General features: G+C 40.6%; 1 protein-coding gene across 1 annotated transcript in view; it reads right to left on the bottom strand.

Moving 5' to 3' along the window:
• The window catches only part of DCDC2 (doublecortin domain containing 2), a 156,334-nt gene that overhangs the window by 96,740 nt on the left and 40,008 nt on the right, over nucleotides 1-19,586 (bottom strand). Inside the window, exons 3-6 of the mRNA XM_055322922.1 lie at nucleotides 13,096-13,172; nucleotides 12,829-12,960; nucleotides 9,132-9,278; nucleotides 7,388-7,442 (exon numbers count right to left, since the gene is read on the bottom strand). Of these exons, the coding sequence (XP_055178897.1) occupies nucleotides 7,388-7,442; nucleotides 9,132-9,278; nucleotides 12,829-12,960; nucleotides 13,096-13,172 (411 nt within the window). The remainder of the gene's footprint in view (nucleotides 1-7,387; nucleotides 7,443-9,131; nucleotides 9,279-12,828; nucleotides 12,961-13,095; nucleotides 13,173-19,586) is intronic.

Genomic DNA, 19,586 nt, shown 5'->3' with positions numbered 1-19,586 from the left:
GAGATTCCACATCCATCCACCAGGTCTCATATTCTAGCCTGTTTTCCAATCATGTGTATTCACCCCACAATTTTGAGACTTTATAAGTCGCCCTTCTAGCAAGCCCACTGGAATGTTCAAAGATGATGTGGAATTTTCAAGGACTAAAATGAAGCTTAGTGTATAAGAACCTCTGGATCTCGGCACGAGAGTCCTTTATAGCTCTCCAGGAGAAGGTATTTTTGCAAATGGCATATGACAAAGGAGTAGCTGAAGCCCCATTTAGGGGTGCCTGGGACTCATACAGTGTTAAAAGTCAACTCTTTTATTGACTATACAGGAAGTTCTGATTTACTCCATTTCTGATGAGGACACTCAAAAGGGTTTATTCTGGAGCATCAGGAAAAACTGGTGGATTCCAATAACAACACAGAACATGGCTTTGGTAATGGACACTCATGTATTTGATTAATGAATTATGGCTGATCGCCAGTTGCTTTGTTGAACTAAATTAAACTAAAATAAAGGGAAGAATCTGTTTTGTAATTAGAAGACTGGAAATGGGAGCCTGGGCAGCTCAGTTGCTGGGTTAGTGTCTGCCTTTAGCTCAGGTCATGATCTCAGGGTCCTGGGATCAGGCCCCATGTCAGGCTCCCTTTTCAGTGGTGAGTCTGCTTCTCCCTTTCCCTCTGTGCTCTTTCTCTCTCTCTCCAATAAATAAATAACATATTTTTTAAAAAAGGAAGATTGGAAACAATTTAAATGCTTGTTTTTTTTTTTAACAAAGAAAAAATGTTGATTCATCTAAAGTGTTAACAATATAAAATATATAATAATGACACACAAAAAGATAAATAAGCTATACAATGTAAATCACATATATTCGTATTTATTTACATAGTTAATTATGTAAGTTATATAGGCTCACATTTACTTACATAATTAATTATATAAATAATAGGTGATCTACAAATAAATATGGAGGAGGGGACAAAGGAATCAAGAGAAGGAATTTCCTTCCTTTTTAGGGGGGGACTTCCACACATGACTTACAACCTGGATACATAAATAGAGAGTTGTGGCTCTTTGGAGGGCATAGGAAATAAGGGAGTTTTGCCACTCTTGTACAGCTATGCCAGTTGACAAAACAGTATCACTGAGTACTTTGTACATACTAAATACCCATTTAACACAAATATGGCATTATTGTCACTGTTTTACAGATAAAGGAGATTAACTTTCTCAAGGTCACCCAAGTCTGATTTTTGTACTACACAGAAGCTTCCTCATGCCAAGGCCCTACAAATATTTATTATATGGCATGCTTCCTTGAAAAGGCCACCTGGAAGCGACAAGTTGTGGCTTTGTGCCAAAGTGGAGGGACTCAAGAAGAAGCCTGATTTTACAGCATGTCCTACGCGAAACCCGGACCCCAGGGGCACCTGCATGGCTCAGTGGTTGGGCATCTGCCTATGGCTCAGGTCTGGTCCAGGGGTCCTGGGATCAAGTCCCAAAATTGGCTTTCCATAGGGAGCCTGCGTCTCCCTCTGCTGGTGTCTCTGCCTCTGTGTCTCTCATGAATAAATAAATAAAATCTTAAAAAAAAAAAGATAATAAATAAAATAAAAAAATAATAAATAAAAATAAAAAGATTTTATTTATTTATTCATGAGAGACACAGATAGAGAGAGAGGCAGAGACACAGGCAGAGGGAGAAGCAGACTCCATGCAGGGAGCCTGATGTGGGACTCGATCCTGGGTCTCCAGGATCACGCCCTGGACTGAAGGCAGGCGCCAAACCACTGAGCCACCCAGGTTGCCCCAATAAAATCTTTTTAAAAAGAAAGAAAGAAGAAAAAGAAAAGAAAAGAAAAGGAAAGAAGAGAAAAGAAAACTAGACTCTGTGTGTTATCTGGACCACTGTCCTGCCTCTTGACCTACACCCATCATAGTTGGATGTGTCAGGAATAGCAATCCTCTGGCTCAAATAAACAAAACCTGAAAGGAGCCCTTCCATCTCCCCTACTTTATTGAAACTGGGATTTTTTAAATAGTTCTCTGGGCTTTTTCCAACAAGAGGCATCCAACTCAGGTGTTCCTTCATTATCCCAGGAAAAGTGTTCCTAACCCCCATGAACACATGCCAAAGGCACCAGAGGCCAAAAAAAAACATCAAGTTTGTTTTTTGGCAACTTTGTGAGGGTTTTGCATCACGGAGCAGCCTCCACCTCGGTGTCTTTCAGAGATGCACCCAGAAGGGAGACTCTCGACAAGGAAACAAGACCCAAACCCAGGCTGGCATTTCTCTCACTTGCATACCTGGTGAGGGCAAGTGTGTAAAAAAAGCCCTGTTATCCATACTGGACTCTGTTTCCCAAAAGGCAAAATAGAGCTTTGGGAGCATCTGGAGTTTCTCTAACTACACATTGACTTTGTGATACATGGAGAATCGGGTTTTGTTTTTTGTGCTCTTTTTGCCAGAACTTTAGCAATGATGATATTTGAGTCTGTAAACTACAGGTCACAAGATCTATCAGCCACGGGGTAATGACAAGAACACTGGCCGGGCCTTTCAACTATCTCAGAGCTTATACCTGTCCCACTAGGGGGCAGCTCGACCCCACGGCTGTTCCCCGGGCAGCTCCACAGCAGCTTCCCACTGATCGATTGGGTGGTTTCTCACACTTCCTAGAATTTAACACAATTCACTTATATCCCCCTTCTGTTTTCAAGGCTAGAGCTGCAGGTTAAAATTACTCTCAATTTGCTCTAGGAGTCTGCAGGAGGCGTGGCCGGCTGGTCCAGCCCTGCTTGGCCTTGGGGGCTCCTTAGCTGCTCTGAAAGGGTCCCCTGAGCCCAGAAGCCCCCATCGCCAGCACTCCCTACTGCTGACCCAGGCATTCCCACACCAGCAGGGTCCCCCTAACCCCCACACCTGCCCGCCACAGGCTCCCACAGCTTTCTCTCCTCTTCCCCACTGTGCTCTATCAGGCCCCCACCCACACTCCCCTTACTTACGCAACAGAGTGATTCCTAGAAAGCCTTGCAAGAAGTGAATTCCAAAATCTGGTTCTGCATCCCCTTCGATTTGTATCAGCAGCAAGAGGAGCTTCTCCTGCTAACTGGGCAGTGGTCCCTCCATTCCAAAGCTTAGGTCTCCTCCTGACTCCCCCTCACTCACACCTCCATCAGGGCCAAGCCCGTAACCATCTTGCAAACATGTACATTCTCCAATTAATTACAGGAAAGGAGTGAAATAATCCTTCTGTTAAAGACGGAGTTTGTGACTTTGGAATTGGCGACAACAATGGTCTGTCCATGTGGCTCACCGCGAACATTCACACTGCTGTGTGCCAAGCGGGTTATGCCCCTCTGCCCGAATATAACCTCCTAAAAGAGGCCTGCCCTGGCCACCCAGATGATATAGCATCCTCTCACTTTCTCTTCCCATTACTTCATGTTTTCTCTTCAAACTTATTCCCAATTATTGCCGAATGTATTGTGTAATTGTCTTTCTCCTCCTCCAGAATGTAAGCTTCATACACCTAGTGTCTTCTCTAGATTCCCTGCCTCTACTGTCCCCACAAGCACCAAAACAGTAACATGCACTCCGTAAATGCCTGTTGGCCGAATACACCAATCAGAGACAATTGTTACAAGATACTCAAGGAAGAATAGTCACAGATACTCATCTCGCCTGCTGCCACCTGTCCAAGTCACCTGCACAGTGTGCTGGGTTTAGCCACCCCACTGCCTCCTGCTTATGTCCTTCTCCCGACCCACTCCTCTGTACACACCACAGCCGGAGTCATCTCTCAAAACACTAAGTGAAACGGCATCCCTCTCTTCTTCTCACCCTCAGATGGTGTCCCATCAAGGGATAAAACCCCACCTCCTAGCATGGTGTCTATGTGCCCCTCCAATCTCATCGCAGACCACTCTGGCTTTCTGCATCTCCTTCTCACATGCCCAGATGCCAGGCTTCTCACCAAGGGCCTCTGTGACCATTTTCTCTGCCATAGGGGCTCTTTCTGTCCCTGCCCCCCCTTACAGGACTGGCTCATTTACATCATTAAGGTCTCAGAGAAATTTCGATCAATCTGTGCCCTGCTACATTTTATTTTCCTCCCACTGTGTAGCACCATGTGAAATTATCTGTATATTTGCTTAGAGGTTGATAGCGTCTACTCCCATTCTCCTGTTCCTCCCCCAAACACACACACACACACACACACACACACACACACAAGCACTAGAAGGAAAATGCTATGAGTTCTGAAGCATGGTCTGGTCGCCACCATAAGTTGGTCCTCCATAGAGCCTCCTGGCACGTTAGTACGTGCTCAACAAGTATACACTGAATGGCTGACTGAATGAGCAGATGGGCAGACAGATGGATAGACAGAATGTTTCTGAAACATCATGGAAAGAGGTCAAAACTACAGTCATTTTATTTTTCTAAGTCTGAGCATGGAAATGTAATTCTGAGTCTTTGCTCGGTCTACGAGATGGAAGCACGTCATGACACTGAGTCTTTCCACAATGGTCACTTACCCAGAGAAGACCAGTCCCGACATACCTATTCTAAGTAGGTCCTCCTTCTATTGTCTCTCCTACTGCTCTGTACTTCTCTGTCATTCCCACTGCACTTCGTAATTATATATTGATTTCTGGAATTGTTACTTTAAGCTTGCTTTCTGCCAGGTGTACCCTGGGCTTAGAGCACCATGGGTTTCTTGCTCATCTCCATCTCCCTGGGGCTCTGTTCCAAGCTAGATGCACGGGCAACTCCATTTGCCATTAGACAAACCAGCATTCACAGTACAGATTCTAAAGAATTTCCAAACAAGCAGGAAAGAAAGAAGACTGCATAAATGTGCCTCTTGCATGTGAATTCTAAAGTGGAAAACACAGATTTCTAACAAAAAATTTAGACAGATTTCTAACAAAAAATTTAGACATTCCAAACTTCAGAATAATAAGCATGTGATTTCAAGATCTGGTAAGTGTGAATGCAAAGAGTTGAGTTATGGTCCTGGTCCAGACACCCACTTCCTGGTTGACCTAAGGTCAGATATGAAGTTCACTGGGTGTCTGCCCAACCATCACTCTTGCAGTGGCACCATGGGAACTGATGAGCTTGCACACACCTAGTAGACAAGGAGATTCTGCTCCAAAATCCTGAAGAAGAGCAAGAGGACAAAATTTCCAAACCCTAAATTCATGGGTTTTAGCTTTGGTAGTGGCTAAAATTGCTCTTTCGGTCACTGGAACATTCTTTCCTCCTTCTACTCCTCCTCTACAGATCCATGCAGTCAAGCTGCTTCCGGGCTGGGTCCTCTGTGATCTGTGTGCACCCTCTCCAGGCTCCCACTCAACTGCAGGAGGAGGGCTGCTCCCTGCCAGGCTGTGCTGGATGCCAGGAAGGAACGCCAAGGTGACAGGTCTGCTCTCCAGCTATGACCGCTGTGAGGATAGACTTGCCCCATATCCTCCTCAGGCTTCGGTCTCTAGCACAGCTGCCTGCTGAACACTTTCAACTAGATTCTGTGATGACACTTCATCTCAGTATGTTTGAAATCAGGCACGTCATTATTTCCTCCCACTGCCTGCCCTCTCCTTGGCCAGAGTAACCCTATTTTCTCAGCCATCCAAGCTCAAGAACGTGCAGTTATCTTTGGCTCCAATCTCTCCATTCAACCCCCTGCCACCTTTCCCACCTTCCTAGCCTAGGATCTTCTCATCTTATGCCAAGGCTCCTGCTTCCAATGGTCACATAACACATGTCTCTCATCTGTGGCCTCTCACCATGCTAAGTCTTTCTCCACAAAAAAAGATCCAACCTTCCAGGTTCACATTCTCACTTCTTGGAAGCCCTCATGAGCTGCCCTCTACTCAAGGATAAGGAGTAAACTCTTGGTTCTGACATTCAAGGCCATCTGAAACAGCCACCTACCATTCCAGGCATACCAGCCTCCACACAGGATGGATCCTCTACTCCGATCAGTTAGCCTGAGGGACTCACTGTCCCCCGGGGTCATGAGAGTGAGTTCCCTCCAAATAGGTCATCTATACTCAAGTCTGTCCCCTGCCATTATTCAGTGGGAACATATGCTCCTTCTGTTGGGGCTTCCCTTTCTTGTTTTTGAGGGTGGATAGCAACCTGTATTATCGCCTCCTGAAATCCACATCGTGGCTCCTTTCTTACACTATCCTTCCCATCGGGAACCCCTTTCCCTCATTAGCCTTCACCTGTTGCAAATAACCCTCAAAGGTGTGGCTCATGTGCAACTTCCTTCATGTGCTTTGGCGAACATACATTTGACTCCCCCTCCTCATATTTACCGATCTCACTACATACTCGCTATTCAGCATTAGTTACCTTCTCAGGCTGTTCTCGACCAGATCATACATTTCCTGAGCACAAAAGCTTTGTCATAAACAGTATGAGACCCTCCCTCAACTTGCAAATGGGCGATAAACATCTATTGCTTGTTATTCTGAGTTCAGCACTACTTCACACAAAATTACTTCTTTTTTTGTCTCCAAAGACTGTTGCATGATATACAAAAAGGTGGGGGGGGGGGAGGGAAACCTAAACCATCATCAGGACACCGTTCATTGCCCAGTAGTCGCTTATGTCATAAAATCCGCAAAAAAGAATTTTGCTTAGTTAAATCAGGGGAAAATGTTCAGATGGGGAAATGTCAAACCGATTCTGATCACAGCTGGTCAGGCAGTTCATTCAAAGAAGCAGAAAGAGAAGCCTCAGCCCAAAAAACCTCTCAAAGCAGCACTCCAGCATGACTTGTCTCACATCCCTGACAGGGGGTATGGATTGAAGATACAACCAGGTTACCAAGTCACCTACTAAACTCTCACCACAGCTCCTCCATGAGAGGTACTTAATGGACATTTGCCGAGTCAGCAAATAGATGGAGGAATCATGGATGGAAAAAATTCTGATAGGAAACTATGTAGAGTGATTCTCAGTCTTCTAAAAGAATGTAACTTTAGGATTGCCTTCTATTGATCTTATTTTTTTTTTCAAAAAAAATATTTATTTCTTGTCAGAGATAGAAAGCCAGACTGAGGAGACCACTAATGTGATCTAATCCTTTCTTCTACTTTTACATGTCATTGCTCAGATTCAACTGTGAAGTAAGTTACATCAGGTCAGTACACAAGGAAAAAGACACCTACTTTGGAACCTATATTTTAAAAATGTTAGTTCACTTCGAAGACCTACACTGCAACATTAATGTTCTAGTGTTGTTTCACATAATTGTTTATATGCCAACAAGGCAGTTAAGTTTTATCTCTTCAAATTTAATTGAAACCCAGAGGACAGTCTCTCTGTATCATAGAGGAATAGAGAACATTAATGAGTAAAGCATCTGATACTTACACTCCCTTTAGACTTTCTGGATCCTACAATAGGAGGTAGTGAAGAAGCCTTCTGACTGCGGAAACAAATAGCAATTTAGAAATCTGAATATTATTTACAAATAATACACAATGCAAGACAACTGTCATCCCAACTTGTCATCCCAACCTTCAAGTCAACTGCTTAAGGGACATGGGTTTTTCAAGAAAGTACCATATACTTTCCCAATTTCACCAAGACCACCATAAAATTGTTAAATTCCATCCCAAAAGATTTGTAATTTTGACATTAAGCTATTTTAATCAATGCTCCCTATAAACTTTTAGTACCACCTTCAATTTTTCTGCAGCAATTTTATTCAACTCCCTAAACTTTCTAAAGTTTTGGCATTTCAAAAAGTCCTTTCCTAAGCTGAGTGGTGATTTTGTCAAACAATACATTTCCAAACAATACATTTCCATTGTTTTCATAATGTCCGCAGAAGCTCAGAATGGCAAAACACTAGCATTTATATTCAGGGACACTCCTAGACTGGTCATTCTCAACAAAAAATAAAAGTTTTCTTTGGTTATAGAAATATTGCTTCACAGATGTTAGGAGGAAACTTATCTTGGAACTCCCTGATCTCCTCTGAAAAGAAGGCCATATGTAGATGAAGGTATGTCTTACTAATTTGTCTGAGAGAGGCTACCATGAGCTACAGACTTCTCACTGCCCTCAGAACACACTGTAGCCCACAGCAAGTGAATCCAGTGTCACTGGACTTCATTTCATGGGTGGCTAAGGTTGTCATCAGTAAGTCTGCTTGTAAGTAATTCTAAAGTGCTGGAAAACCATGTGCTTTTGCACACTCCAAACACCTCCCCAAAGTCCATTTCATTCCTTACTTATCTGGAAACCCTTGGCCAGCCTCTCTCTCCAACAAGCTTCACAAATGGCAAATTAATGGAAAACAAATTGGTGACCTTCTGCTGTATCTGTGCAAGTAATACACACCCTAGCAGAGGACAGTCATGAAAATTCAGTTTGCGATAGCTAAGTGGCCATAGAATCCTCTGTGAAAAGCAGCACAGATGGTAAACCACAGCACCATGACCAAGCCAGGGTGCCTGCATCTGCCAGAGGCTGGGGGCTCTTCATGCATGCCTTTGGCATCCATCTACTGGGCTGAAATAAGGCATCTTTCACAAATACATGAAATTTCACAGCAGAAAAGGGGTCATAGTGCATTGTGTGTAATTAAAAGTGTAATCTTTAAAATCTTGCATGTAATAATTATATTGTCTACTGCTCTACTTAATGGCTTAAGGACAATTATATCGTTTTTATCTCTTATTATCATTAAAACAAAGATAAAATATGTTTTTTAACATTTGTAGATGTTTGTATGTGCACAAACTGAAAATTATTTGGTCTAGGTAGCCAGTGGAGACATTATTAAAACTTCAAATAATGATGCTATATAGAAGCCCATTGCCCTGTATCTTCTTCACAAAAATGAATCTTTATATTTAATATGAATTCACAAGTGAATGGTAAAAAAAATACTATATAACCTTTCACAGATTCCCCAAGATTATATTTTTGTGCAAAAAAAAAAATCTCCAGTCTCCATCATGGCAAAAAGAATCAATATACATTATACATGCTTTCCATTCTAACTGACAAAGAAGATTACATAAAATATACCAGTGGTCAGCATAAGACTCAATGTTATTTCAAGTGATAACTAAAAGGTGAGACGTGCATGAGGATGAACACTTACCCATAGGACCTTCTCATTGTGGACTTGTCAAAAAGTAATCCACTGTAAGGCAATTTCTTAAACTTATCTCTGCCAACGGCCACATAAAACTGCCCATTCTCCAACTCCGCCCCGCTCTCAACAGGTTTTCCTTCTAACGTGTAAAGTCTGCGGAAATAGGAATGCCAACCATTAAAATTTTAACAAGCATGAAAGAGCTACTTAAAATTACAAAGTTCCATGAAAGCATTCTTCTCTCCAGTTGGCTCATTTGTTACTATTCTAGTTAGCAAATTCGAAATGCCTCAAAGTCATTAGGTTTGACTAAATGCCAGGGTTACGATGTAGAGACAGTTACACTCCCCCTGCCCAGTGCTTCACCCCAGTAAACCAAACAATCCGACAGGAAGGACCCTCTCTTGCTGCCACAGTAAGACTGTGGATGGAAAGCGTTCACTTGCACAGAGCGTGGTGCTTTGAATAGAGCTCAGTTCCCACTGAAGAGCGAGTCTTCTATTTCTATGTTGTTAGCACTGTTCCAATTTATTTTCTTCATGTCCTTTTCAGGTTGACAAACTTACTGCATTCTGTGCAAGAGCCCTCAGCCAAGACAGTGCATCCAAACATACACAGGACGGGGTCAGATAACAAGAGGCCAAGGAGCTCATTGCTAGGATTAATGATGCAGAACTGCATAGCATTCATGCTTCTTCCTTTTTGCTTTATTTATTTATTTTTTCGCTCCCCTCATCTTCCCAGAATCAAGGGATTTCACAAGGACCTCCCTTTACTGTAAAACTGCTACACTGAATATGTTACTTATTAAAAGAACAGTGATAACTTTAGTAGACGATTTAGAGTCCACGGAATTTTTTTTAAGGAACAAGAAAAAGCAGACTATGAGAAAACCACATGAGAAAGGCAATGCGTCATTTTGAGGGTTATAAACAAGAGTTTGTGACTGAGAGGAGTTCAAGAAAATAATTTTTTAAAATTCTCAGACTTCTTATATTACCTAATAAAAGTCAGTGACATTTACAAAGAAAAAAAAGGTCTTGATGTGTCTGCTTCTTGACTGATTATGGAAATGGCTATATCAAAAGAAGCCAAGAAGTACAAAGAAAACAGCCACAAAAAAACCTGAAATGTGTTTGGATTGATTTAATATAAAGACGCTACTTCTTTATAACATTGTAATTCTATCCATCCCTACAAATCTAACTATCAACATCTAATCCAGGTTTTCTGGTTTTCCTGCCTTAACCTAGACCAGTGTTTCTGAACAATGGTGCTATTGGCATTTTGGTTCCAATAATTCTTTGTTGGGGGATGGGGAGAGGCAGGAGCTGCTGGTGAACTAACCACAGGATGCCAAGGGAATCCTTGGCCTCTACCCACTAGATGGTAGTAGAAGCTGCCCAATCCCAGGCTGTGACTACCAAAAATGACTCTGGATGCTGCCAAATGTCTGCTAGGGGCAAAATCATCCCAGGTTGAGAACTGCTGGCCTGGACCCAGATACCCATTTTCCTTCAAAACAGGAAGATATGAGTCAGTATTTAACTTTTATGGCTTGAAATGAAAAGACAGTATCACTGTGGATCTGGAAATAGCCAAGATTTGATTGGTTTCCTCTGCAGGTAGTTAAGTATACGGAATAAATTCTAACCTGTGACCTTAGCCTTCTTTTATAGGACGTTGGTTGACCTGCTTTCTTCTTTTTTATAAAGGGCAAGAAACATAAACAGGGAGTTGAACCAGTTTTAATGGGATGTTTTTGATATACAAATATACCAAAGTACAAGGAGAATCCAACCATAAGCCTTTTCAATGTTCTGCTAAAGGAAAATAGGCATGTCCCAAGTGACCAGCAACCAAATCTCACTCATATCTGGCATGCACTAAGAATTAATTTCTCTAAGTATTCAAGTACTGGAGTGGGGGGGAAACTTATATTTTCATTTCTGTATTTATACTTGTATATATTTTATTTTCATGTGTAAATTTGTTCAGATCAATATATGTATGAACAGGTATATATGGGCATGCAACTGTATGTATATATCTTTGGGTGCTTTATATTATTTATTGAGTTGGTTTACATTTATGTATATGTCAAAAGACACAATTATATATCTTTAAAAAGAAAAAAAGGAAAGAACTATTGCCTTCACTCCTAACACCAAAATAAATCCAGAAGGATCAAAAGTTTAAATGAAATTTAAAAGTACAAGTTGAGACACTGCAGAGTATTTTTATAATCTTGGAATGAGGAAAGGCTAAGCTGGTCATAAAACTTAATGATCATAAGATTGAAATTTTCACCAAAATTCAACTTAACTGTATACAAAACAAAAAACATAAAGAGAATCAAAAATGCAAACTGAAAACATACTTAGAACTCATAGGAGACATACTTAAAACTCATAGGAGAAGAGGCCAATTGTTCTAATATGTAAAGAGTGTCTATAAATCAATAAGATAAATATGTAAAGGCTATACAGATAATTCATATATAATGAAAGATAAATTTGTGATATTTATTCAGAGAATAGCTTAGTAGTTAAGAGCACAGGCTCTGGAGCCAGATTGCCTACTAAACAGGCTTGAATCCCAGCTCTGCTACCCACTGTCTGCTTAATCTTGGGCAAATAACTTCACCCACCCCCCATTTCATGTTTCATGTTTATTAAAAAAGAATAATAACCCTACTTATCTCACAGGGTTATCGAGTTAATTAAGTTTAAAATGTAAAGCACTTGAAATAATTCCTTGCACACAAGAAATGAGCAACAGATGTTTTTGTTATTACCGTAGTATATTAAATAAAAAGCAAGAAACACTGAAATACTACCTTCACCCAACATGAATGAAAAGACAAAATGTTTATTAGTGTTACGGTATAGACCAGAGTAGGAAACGTAGGCCCTCTCCTGTACTTTTGGTGAGAGTACAAATTAGTACAAACTCCCTGGAAGACAGTTGACAGTATCTAGCAAAATTTTAAAGACATTTACAAGACACTTTCGTCTCCTGATAAACTCTGCTCACATGTACATGTAATAGCACAGGATTAGAAATAACCTAAATTTTCATCAAGAGGAGACTATTATAACAGATCAGGGCTCACTCACAAAATGGAGTATTTTGTAGCCACTGGTGCTGGTAAGAAAAATCTCCAAGATTTGTTATTACAGGAAAAATTTATACAAGGTATGTACTTACTTATAAAGTACAAGGTTATGTACTTACTCTGTGTGGATATGTATGTGTGCCCATCTGTGTTTTTAAGAAATAACAGATGTATGTGCCTTCATATGCACAGAATATTTCTGGAAGACTGCAGAAAAGTACTGGAGAGAGGGGCTGGAGAGCTAAAGTACTGGAGAGAGGGCTGGAGAGCTCAAGGTAGGAGAAATAATTTTTAGGTCTTTTGTCCCATTTGAATCTTTTTCTTACCACATGTTAAGTATTACTCTCAATTACATTTATGTATTTATATATTAAAGATGTATGTTTAAGACAGGATGAGCACTGGGTGTTATTCTATATGTTGACAAATTGAACACCAATAAAAAATAAATTTGTTAAAAAAATTTTAAAAAATAAAGATGTATGTTTATATTCACACGGGGGGACCAGTGGCTCCAGAGCCTCCTGACATTATCCCGAAAACTTCTGAAACCCATGCACTCACAGAAGAGGGACTCTGGCATACCTGTGGACAGCTCCAGTCCTCAGAGTTATTTTGTCCGTGACCATCTGTAGCACATGATCCCACTGATTCAAGGTTTTTCTGGGGATGAGGAGGCGGGAAGCCGGACTTATGAGGTCTCCATTTGCAATCAAACTGGAAAAAAAAAAAAAAAGGCAAAAAACCAGCTAGCCACACCATTGGAAACGGTTAGACTTTTAAAGCTACAAAACAAATCCCAACCACAAGGAAAGCAAACTTCCAACTATAATGTAAAAGTCCTCAACATACAAGATCGTGCACGGCTCCTGCAGTGGCTTTCTAAAGCGAGCGGACACGTTGATCCTGCTGTGCATTACTGGCTTCACCTTTAAAAAAGCAAAGAAATGCAAATCACTGAGCTTCTGTTAGTTTTCTTTTCTTTCTCCCCCCCCCCAACCCCCCAGGAATTAAAAAAAGATACAGGTTTTCAGGAAGGGGCTGAGAGCAGTTCTGCCTTTGTTAAAAATCTTAAAATCTTGCGGCGTGGGGTGGGGGTGGGGGTGTCCCCCAATTATATAAACACTCTGGGCTCACTTTCTAGCACTACTGCATGCCCTTACCAAAGCTCTCAAGAAAAATTTCCCCCAAGCCCTGGCTTTACTGCTTACCATCTGTGCCGGCAATTGGGCCTGCACCTGAGAATTTTGAGGCAACACTGTAAACACTGCTTTCCCTAACACAGAAACAAAGTAATCCCATAAAATCTGGGACTCTGCAGGGCTCCCCATCCAGCCACCCCAGACTCCGCTTTCTGGCTGAATCTAGGCGCTCCCCCCACCCCAGGCACGTGACCCCATCCCATTTTCCCCACAGATTCCACTTCTCCCCTCTCCATCGACCCACTTCCCCAGCCTTTGTTTCCTGGTTCTCAACAGCCAATGGCAAGAAGCAAGCACCAGGCACCCCTGGGCACGAGGCCTGGTCTGAGCTCCCAGCAGCCCTCTGCTCCCTAGTCAACTGTTTGTGGGTTTTTCCTCAATCCCTACCCACCATGCTGAACTCTAAAATCCCAGGGCAGGTACACTCACTCTTAGCAGATAATTTCCTTCTAAACTGAAGGAAACTGGGGCCAACAGGCATGAAGCCCCTGGAGCTCCCCTTCCTCCACAACCCACCTCATCTACATCTTCACCTTCACCAACTTTCCCCTTTGCTGCCTGTCTCTGGTGAACCTTATCTCTTCATAAAGCTAATCCTCACCTTGATTTTTGTCTCCAGCTACCTCTCCTGGATCCATTAATCATCTGCTTGTCTTAAAGCTGATGCCACGTTCCTGGCTCCCTAGTGCCCTTCCCTGATGCTTTTCCCATAGCACTTAACCATCATGTGACATGTGACACATTTTATTTATTTGATTTTTAATTATGTTCCTCTGGTGTTACTCTCAATATTACCTAGTAATGTACTGAGCACAGACTTCATACCCTAGTAGTTTTGTTCAAAGTCTTGCCTCTTGACCTTGATTATTTAAGACCTTCCCTGTTGGGATTTTTGAATTAAAGGTGAAGGTGAACATGTTGTGTAAACAAAGAACTTCAAAATTCTTGTTGAATTGGCTAAAATATTCTTTTTCTTTAGAGCATACATATCTATAAACAATATACAGAAATGCATACATAAAAGACTTAAAAATAATTATATATGTTGGCAAATTGAACTTAAAAACATATATATAATTTTGAGTGTATACGTTGCTGCTGGAACTAAAGCAAACCACTTGTTTTGAATAATAATTGTTTTCCTCATTCAGCATGGCAAAAATTTTCCCCAAATGTTCATGATTAACCAGTTGAACTGAAGATTAACCTTAAATATATGTTTCTGAGTTATTATAATTAAATTAACTAGGCTGTTTTCAGATATACTAATAATAGAATTTGAAAAAATAATCCAAGTAATATATCTGAGTTCAGAAAAAAAAAGTAAGACCATTGTATAAGACAACTGAAACTTTTTGGAGAAAGCACAATTTTTAATTTACAATGCATTTTTTAATTGGCATTTCAAATAATAACTTCAATCACACATACAAAAATAAGTCAAATCAACTGCACAGAAGGGAAGCTTTTCTAGAATCCTTTTCAGGGATGAGGGATTGATCACATGGTGCTATGGCTTTAGATAATGAAAAATACAATAATAAATTAGAATATGTCTCTAAAATGTGTAAATTTTCTTATTAGCCCATACAATTTCCCTTGCCATTTAAAATAAATAGTATTGGGATCCCTGGGTGGCACAGCGGTTTGGCGCCTGCCTTTGGCCCAGGGCGCGATCCTCGAGTCCCGGGATCGAATCCTACGTCGGGCTCCTGGTGCATGGAGCCTGCTTCTCCCTCTGCCTGTGTCTCTGCCTCTGTCTCTCTCTGTGTGTGGCTATCATAAATAAAAACAAACAAAAAAAATTTAAAAAAAATTTAAAAAAATAAATAATAAATAAATAGTATTTGAAATATGAGTATAATGTTAAGTATCAATACACCTAGTTACAGTGGGATGGACACCCAGGAATGGCATGTGCGGTGCTCCCACTCAGACCCTGGGTACCAGGAATAGCTTTATTGGTGATTGGTCAATGGCTGGCCAATGTTAGTGTGGAATCTATGACCATGGAACCAAAGCAAATGAAAAGGTATCAATTCAAAACTCATTCATTTTGGACCTAGCACATTAATAATACTCCTGCTTGGGTTGTGTCAGTTTAAGAATCACCACAAAGTAATGGGAGGACATGCTAACAGCTAATCTCTTGCCTGGATTCTTCACTGGATTCAACACCATCTCAGAAACCGCAGTTTATTTGGATACCGAGACACAGGTAAGCCTAATTAATCAGAGTGAAGAGTCATGCCCTGAGTGTAAAGGAGAAAGGCGAACAGGTGCATAGGTCCGTAGGTAGAGAAACAGCGAACTGAATAAATATTTGGCTAACATTTTTCTTGAAACTATTCCTAAAGTGAAAGGTAGCAAAAGCAGTACAAGCACATTTACCCTATTAGAATGAGGTGAGCCAGGGACCTAGTGCAGATCCTCCAATACAAATCACACATGCTTTCCAAAACATCCTTTTGTCTGTTGTATCTTTTTTAGATTGTGTTTGTGTCACAGAGGGCCATATCAAACACTTGCTCAAGCCCACAAGGCTTCATGTGAACCTAGGAAATCTATATGTGATTTAACTCCCAAGTTCACAAACTCCATATGACAATAATACAATAACCACAGTTGCATCAAATTCAAGTTAAAACTTATATGACTCAAAAAATATGAATCCATCTGTTATAAAAAAAAGAGCTCAGTGAAAACAGTTGTTGAAATATATATTTGAAATAATAATAATCTCCCAATTCTGAACTCCAGAACTAACTGCCAACACATTCTCAAGAACCAATTCAATGCCTCACACCTCATTTTCTTAATCTGTAAAAAGAGGGATAATCCTGATAAACTAGCCCAAAGGGAGGCTCCATGAACTAATTAACCAAGTGGCAATGCCACTCCCTGGGGCTGTTAAACTGAATGCTTCAGAGAATCCATCTCTCTCAAATCTCAGCACTCATCACCTCTTGAAACCTCTTGAAATCTAGGCCAAGAAAATCAAACTCAGTCTCAGGACCTGAGAAAATGATTGTTAAATGTGCACCATCCCAAAAATCTAGCGACCACTGACCTCTTGTAAACACTCACTATACAATTTCAAAAGTCAATATTAAATAACTTTAAAAAAAAAAAAATAGGGCAGCCCGGGTGGCTCAGCGGTTTAGCACTGCCTTCAGCCCAGGGTGTGATCTTGGAGACCCAGGATGGAGTCCCACGTCAGGCTCCCTGCATGGAGCCTCCTTCTCCCTCTGCCTGTGTCTCTGCCTCTCTCTCTCTCTCTTTCTCCCACCCCCCCCATATATATCAGGTTTTTGTGACTGTCCATAATAAACTAGGCTATTAGGGGAAAAAATGTAATGAAGTCATTTATTTGCTAAACAAAGGCCAACCCACACAAAGAGACTTCAACTCTATTTCCCTTCTTGTATGGATTTAAGAAACAGTAGGTTCTCCAAATGGTAACCTTTGAAAAACTTTGTTACTACTTTGCAAAGATAGCACACAGCATCAAAGAACAGTGCAAAGTCCTTTATAAAATATTTCATGGATTTTCACCACTTTTTGATACATGAGAAGAAAGGCGCCAAACAATTATAGAAAACACCAGAGTTGAAAATAACTCACCTAGGGGTCAATACAGCAGACACATCCAAACTAGGAATTGTTCCAAAAAAGTTTTTTAAAATGATTATCCTTTTTTTTCAATGTTACTATTTCTTTAAGATTTGTTTGAGAGAGAAAGAGAGCAAGCAAGCATGGGGAGGGGAAGAGGGGGAAAGAGAGAGTCCTGAACCAGACTCCCTGCTGAGCATAGAGCCAGATGCGGGGCTCCATTCCAGGGCCCTGAGATTACAACCTGAGCTGAAATCAAGAGTCAACCCCTCAACCTACTGAGCCACCCAGGCACTCCTACTAATTTTTAAATGGAAGAAAAACTAGCCAAGATGCCTGATGGATGGTGATGATACAACCTCCTGAGATGATGGTTTATGTGATAATTGACAATTGGAAGATACCTCTGTTAGAGGGTATTTCATGCTGAGAATATGTCCTAAGCTTCACGGAATGAAACTGCTTATCATGAAGATATTCTTGATGCATGGACTGAAAGAGAAATGTGACAAAGAAAAGGGTGTGTAACAAGAGGTGAGGACAATACCAAGCTTTTCAAAGGAATTGCTGGCTCGCCCTCTCCTTGGATTTCTATCAATGGTATTACAAGGCATCTCAATTACAACGAGTCTTGCCACATTCTAACCTGCAGAATAACAAAGATCTCCGGAGACAGGAAAATTACATTGTTTTCCTACCACTGTTTGTCCCTTTTTCCTAAATGAGGAAATACATTCTAATAATGTATTTAATGTAATAATGGTATGTAATTTGATAAATAAAATGTTTCTGCTCTGCTTGTATCAAGATTGTTTTTCCATTTTTAAAAGGTTTTTCCCCCCATATTCAAGTAAACTAAAGGCTTAGGTCCACTTCAGGGTAGGAGGTAGAAGGTTGTAGGGGACTACTGTTCCCAACAGGACAACAAAAACTGAAAGATAAGCTAAGTATCATGGTTTTTGTATATGTAAACATCCCATGTCAAGTATGTGTGTAACGCATCCAAGTACATATCCTCACAAACATGTAGTAAAATTTTTAAGTGTGGTTAGTCTTGGAGGATAGGCTGGGGTAGGATACATAGAGGGGATGTAATAAGGGTACTTTCACCTTTTTATACTTCAATCCATTCTACATAACTTTTTTCTTTCCTTTTCCCTTTTGAACCCTTTACCCATTTCTCTTACCCAGTCTCTTACCTCTGATAACCACCAATCTGTACTCTGTATCTATGAGCTTATTTTTTTTAATTGCACATCTAAGAGAGACTATCTTGTATTTGTCTTTCTTTGTCTGACATTTTTCACTTAACATAATGTCCTAACGGCCTTTGAGACCATCATTCATGTTGTCACAAATGGACAGAATGAATTATTTCTCATGGCCAAATATTCCATCATAAGCATATATATCACAATGTTTACCCATTCACAAATCAATGGACAATGGTCATTTTCGTATCTTGGCTCTTGTCAACAATGCTTCAATAAACTTGAGGATGCGTGTATCTTTTCAAGTTAATGTTTTTATTTTCTTTGGAAAATATTCAGAAGTGGAACTGCTGGATCATATATTTTGAGGAACCTCCATACTGTTTTCCACGGTGGCTGCACCAGTTTGCATTCCCACCAATGGTGCGGAAGGGTTTCTACTCTCCACATTCTCACCAACACTTATTTCTTCCCTTTTTGATAATGGCCTTTCTAATATGTTATTTCATTGTGATTTTTGTGTGTTGCATCTCTCTGACAATTAATGATGCTAAGTATCTTTTCATGTACCTATTGGCCATCTGTTGATCTTCCTTGGAAAAGTATCTACTCAGATCTTCTGCTCATTTTTTTAATTGGATTGCCTAAGGGAGTTTTAGTCGTTGAGTTGGATGAGTTCTTAATATATTTTGGATATTAGCTGCTCAGTATATTATGATTTGCAAATATTTTCTACCATTCAGTAAGTTCCTTTTGCTTTCAGTGTCAGATTCAAAGAAATCATAGCCAAGACCCATGTCGAAAAGCTTATTGCCTGTTTTCTTCTAGGAGTTTTATCGTTTCAGGTCTTAAACATTCAAGTTTAATCTATTTTTTAAAAGACTATTTACTTATTTGACAGAGAGAAAGCACAAGTAGGGGGAGCAGCAGGCAGAAGGAGGAGAAGCAGGCTCCCAGCTGAGCAGGGAACCTGATGCGGGGCTGGATGGTAGGACCCTGGGATCATGATCTGAGCTGAAGGGAGCTATGTAACCAACTGAGCCACCCAGGCCCCCTGTCTTTAATCCATTTGTATTCAGTTTTTGTATATGGTGAGAGATAGTGGTTGAGTTTCATTCTTTTGCATATGGCTATCTGGTTTTCCCAACACCACTGAACAGACTGTCCCCACTGTATATGCTTTCCTCCTTATTGTAAATTAATTGACCATATATACATGGTTTTATTTGGGCTCTCTATTCTATTGACCTATATGTCTGTTTCATGCCAATACCATACTGTTTTAATTACTATATCTTTGTAATATAGTTTGTAATTG

Source organism: Nyctereutes procyonoides, unplaced genomic scaffold (genome assembly GCF_905146905.1).
Source record: "Nyctereutes procyonoides isolate TBG_1078 unplaced genomic scaffold, NYPRO_anot_genome, whole genome shotgun sequence".
NCBI classification, from domain to species: Eukaryota; Metazoa; Chordata; class Mammalia; order Carnivora; family Canidae; genus Nyctereutes; species Nyctereutes procyonoides.
This window is presented reverse-complemented; position numbering and strand designations above follow the sequence as displayed.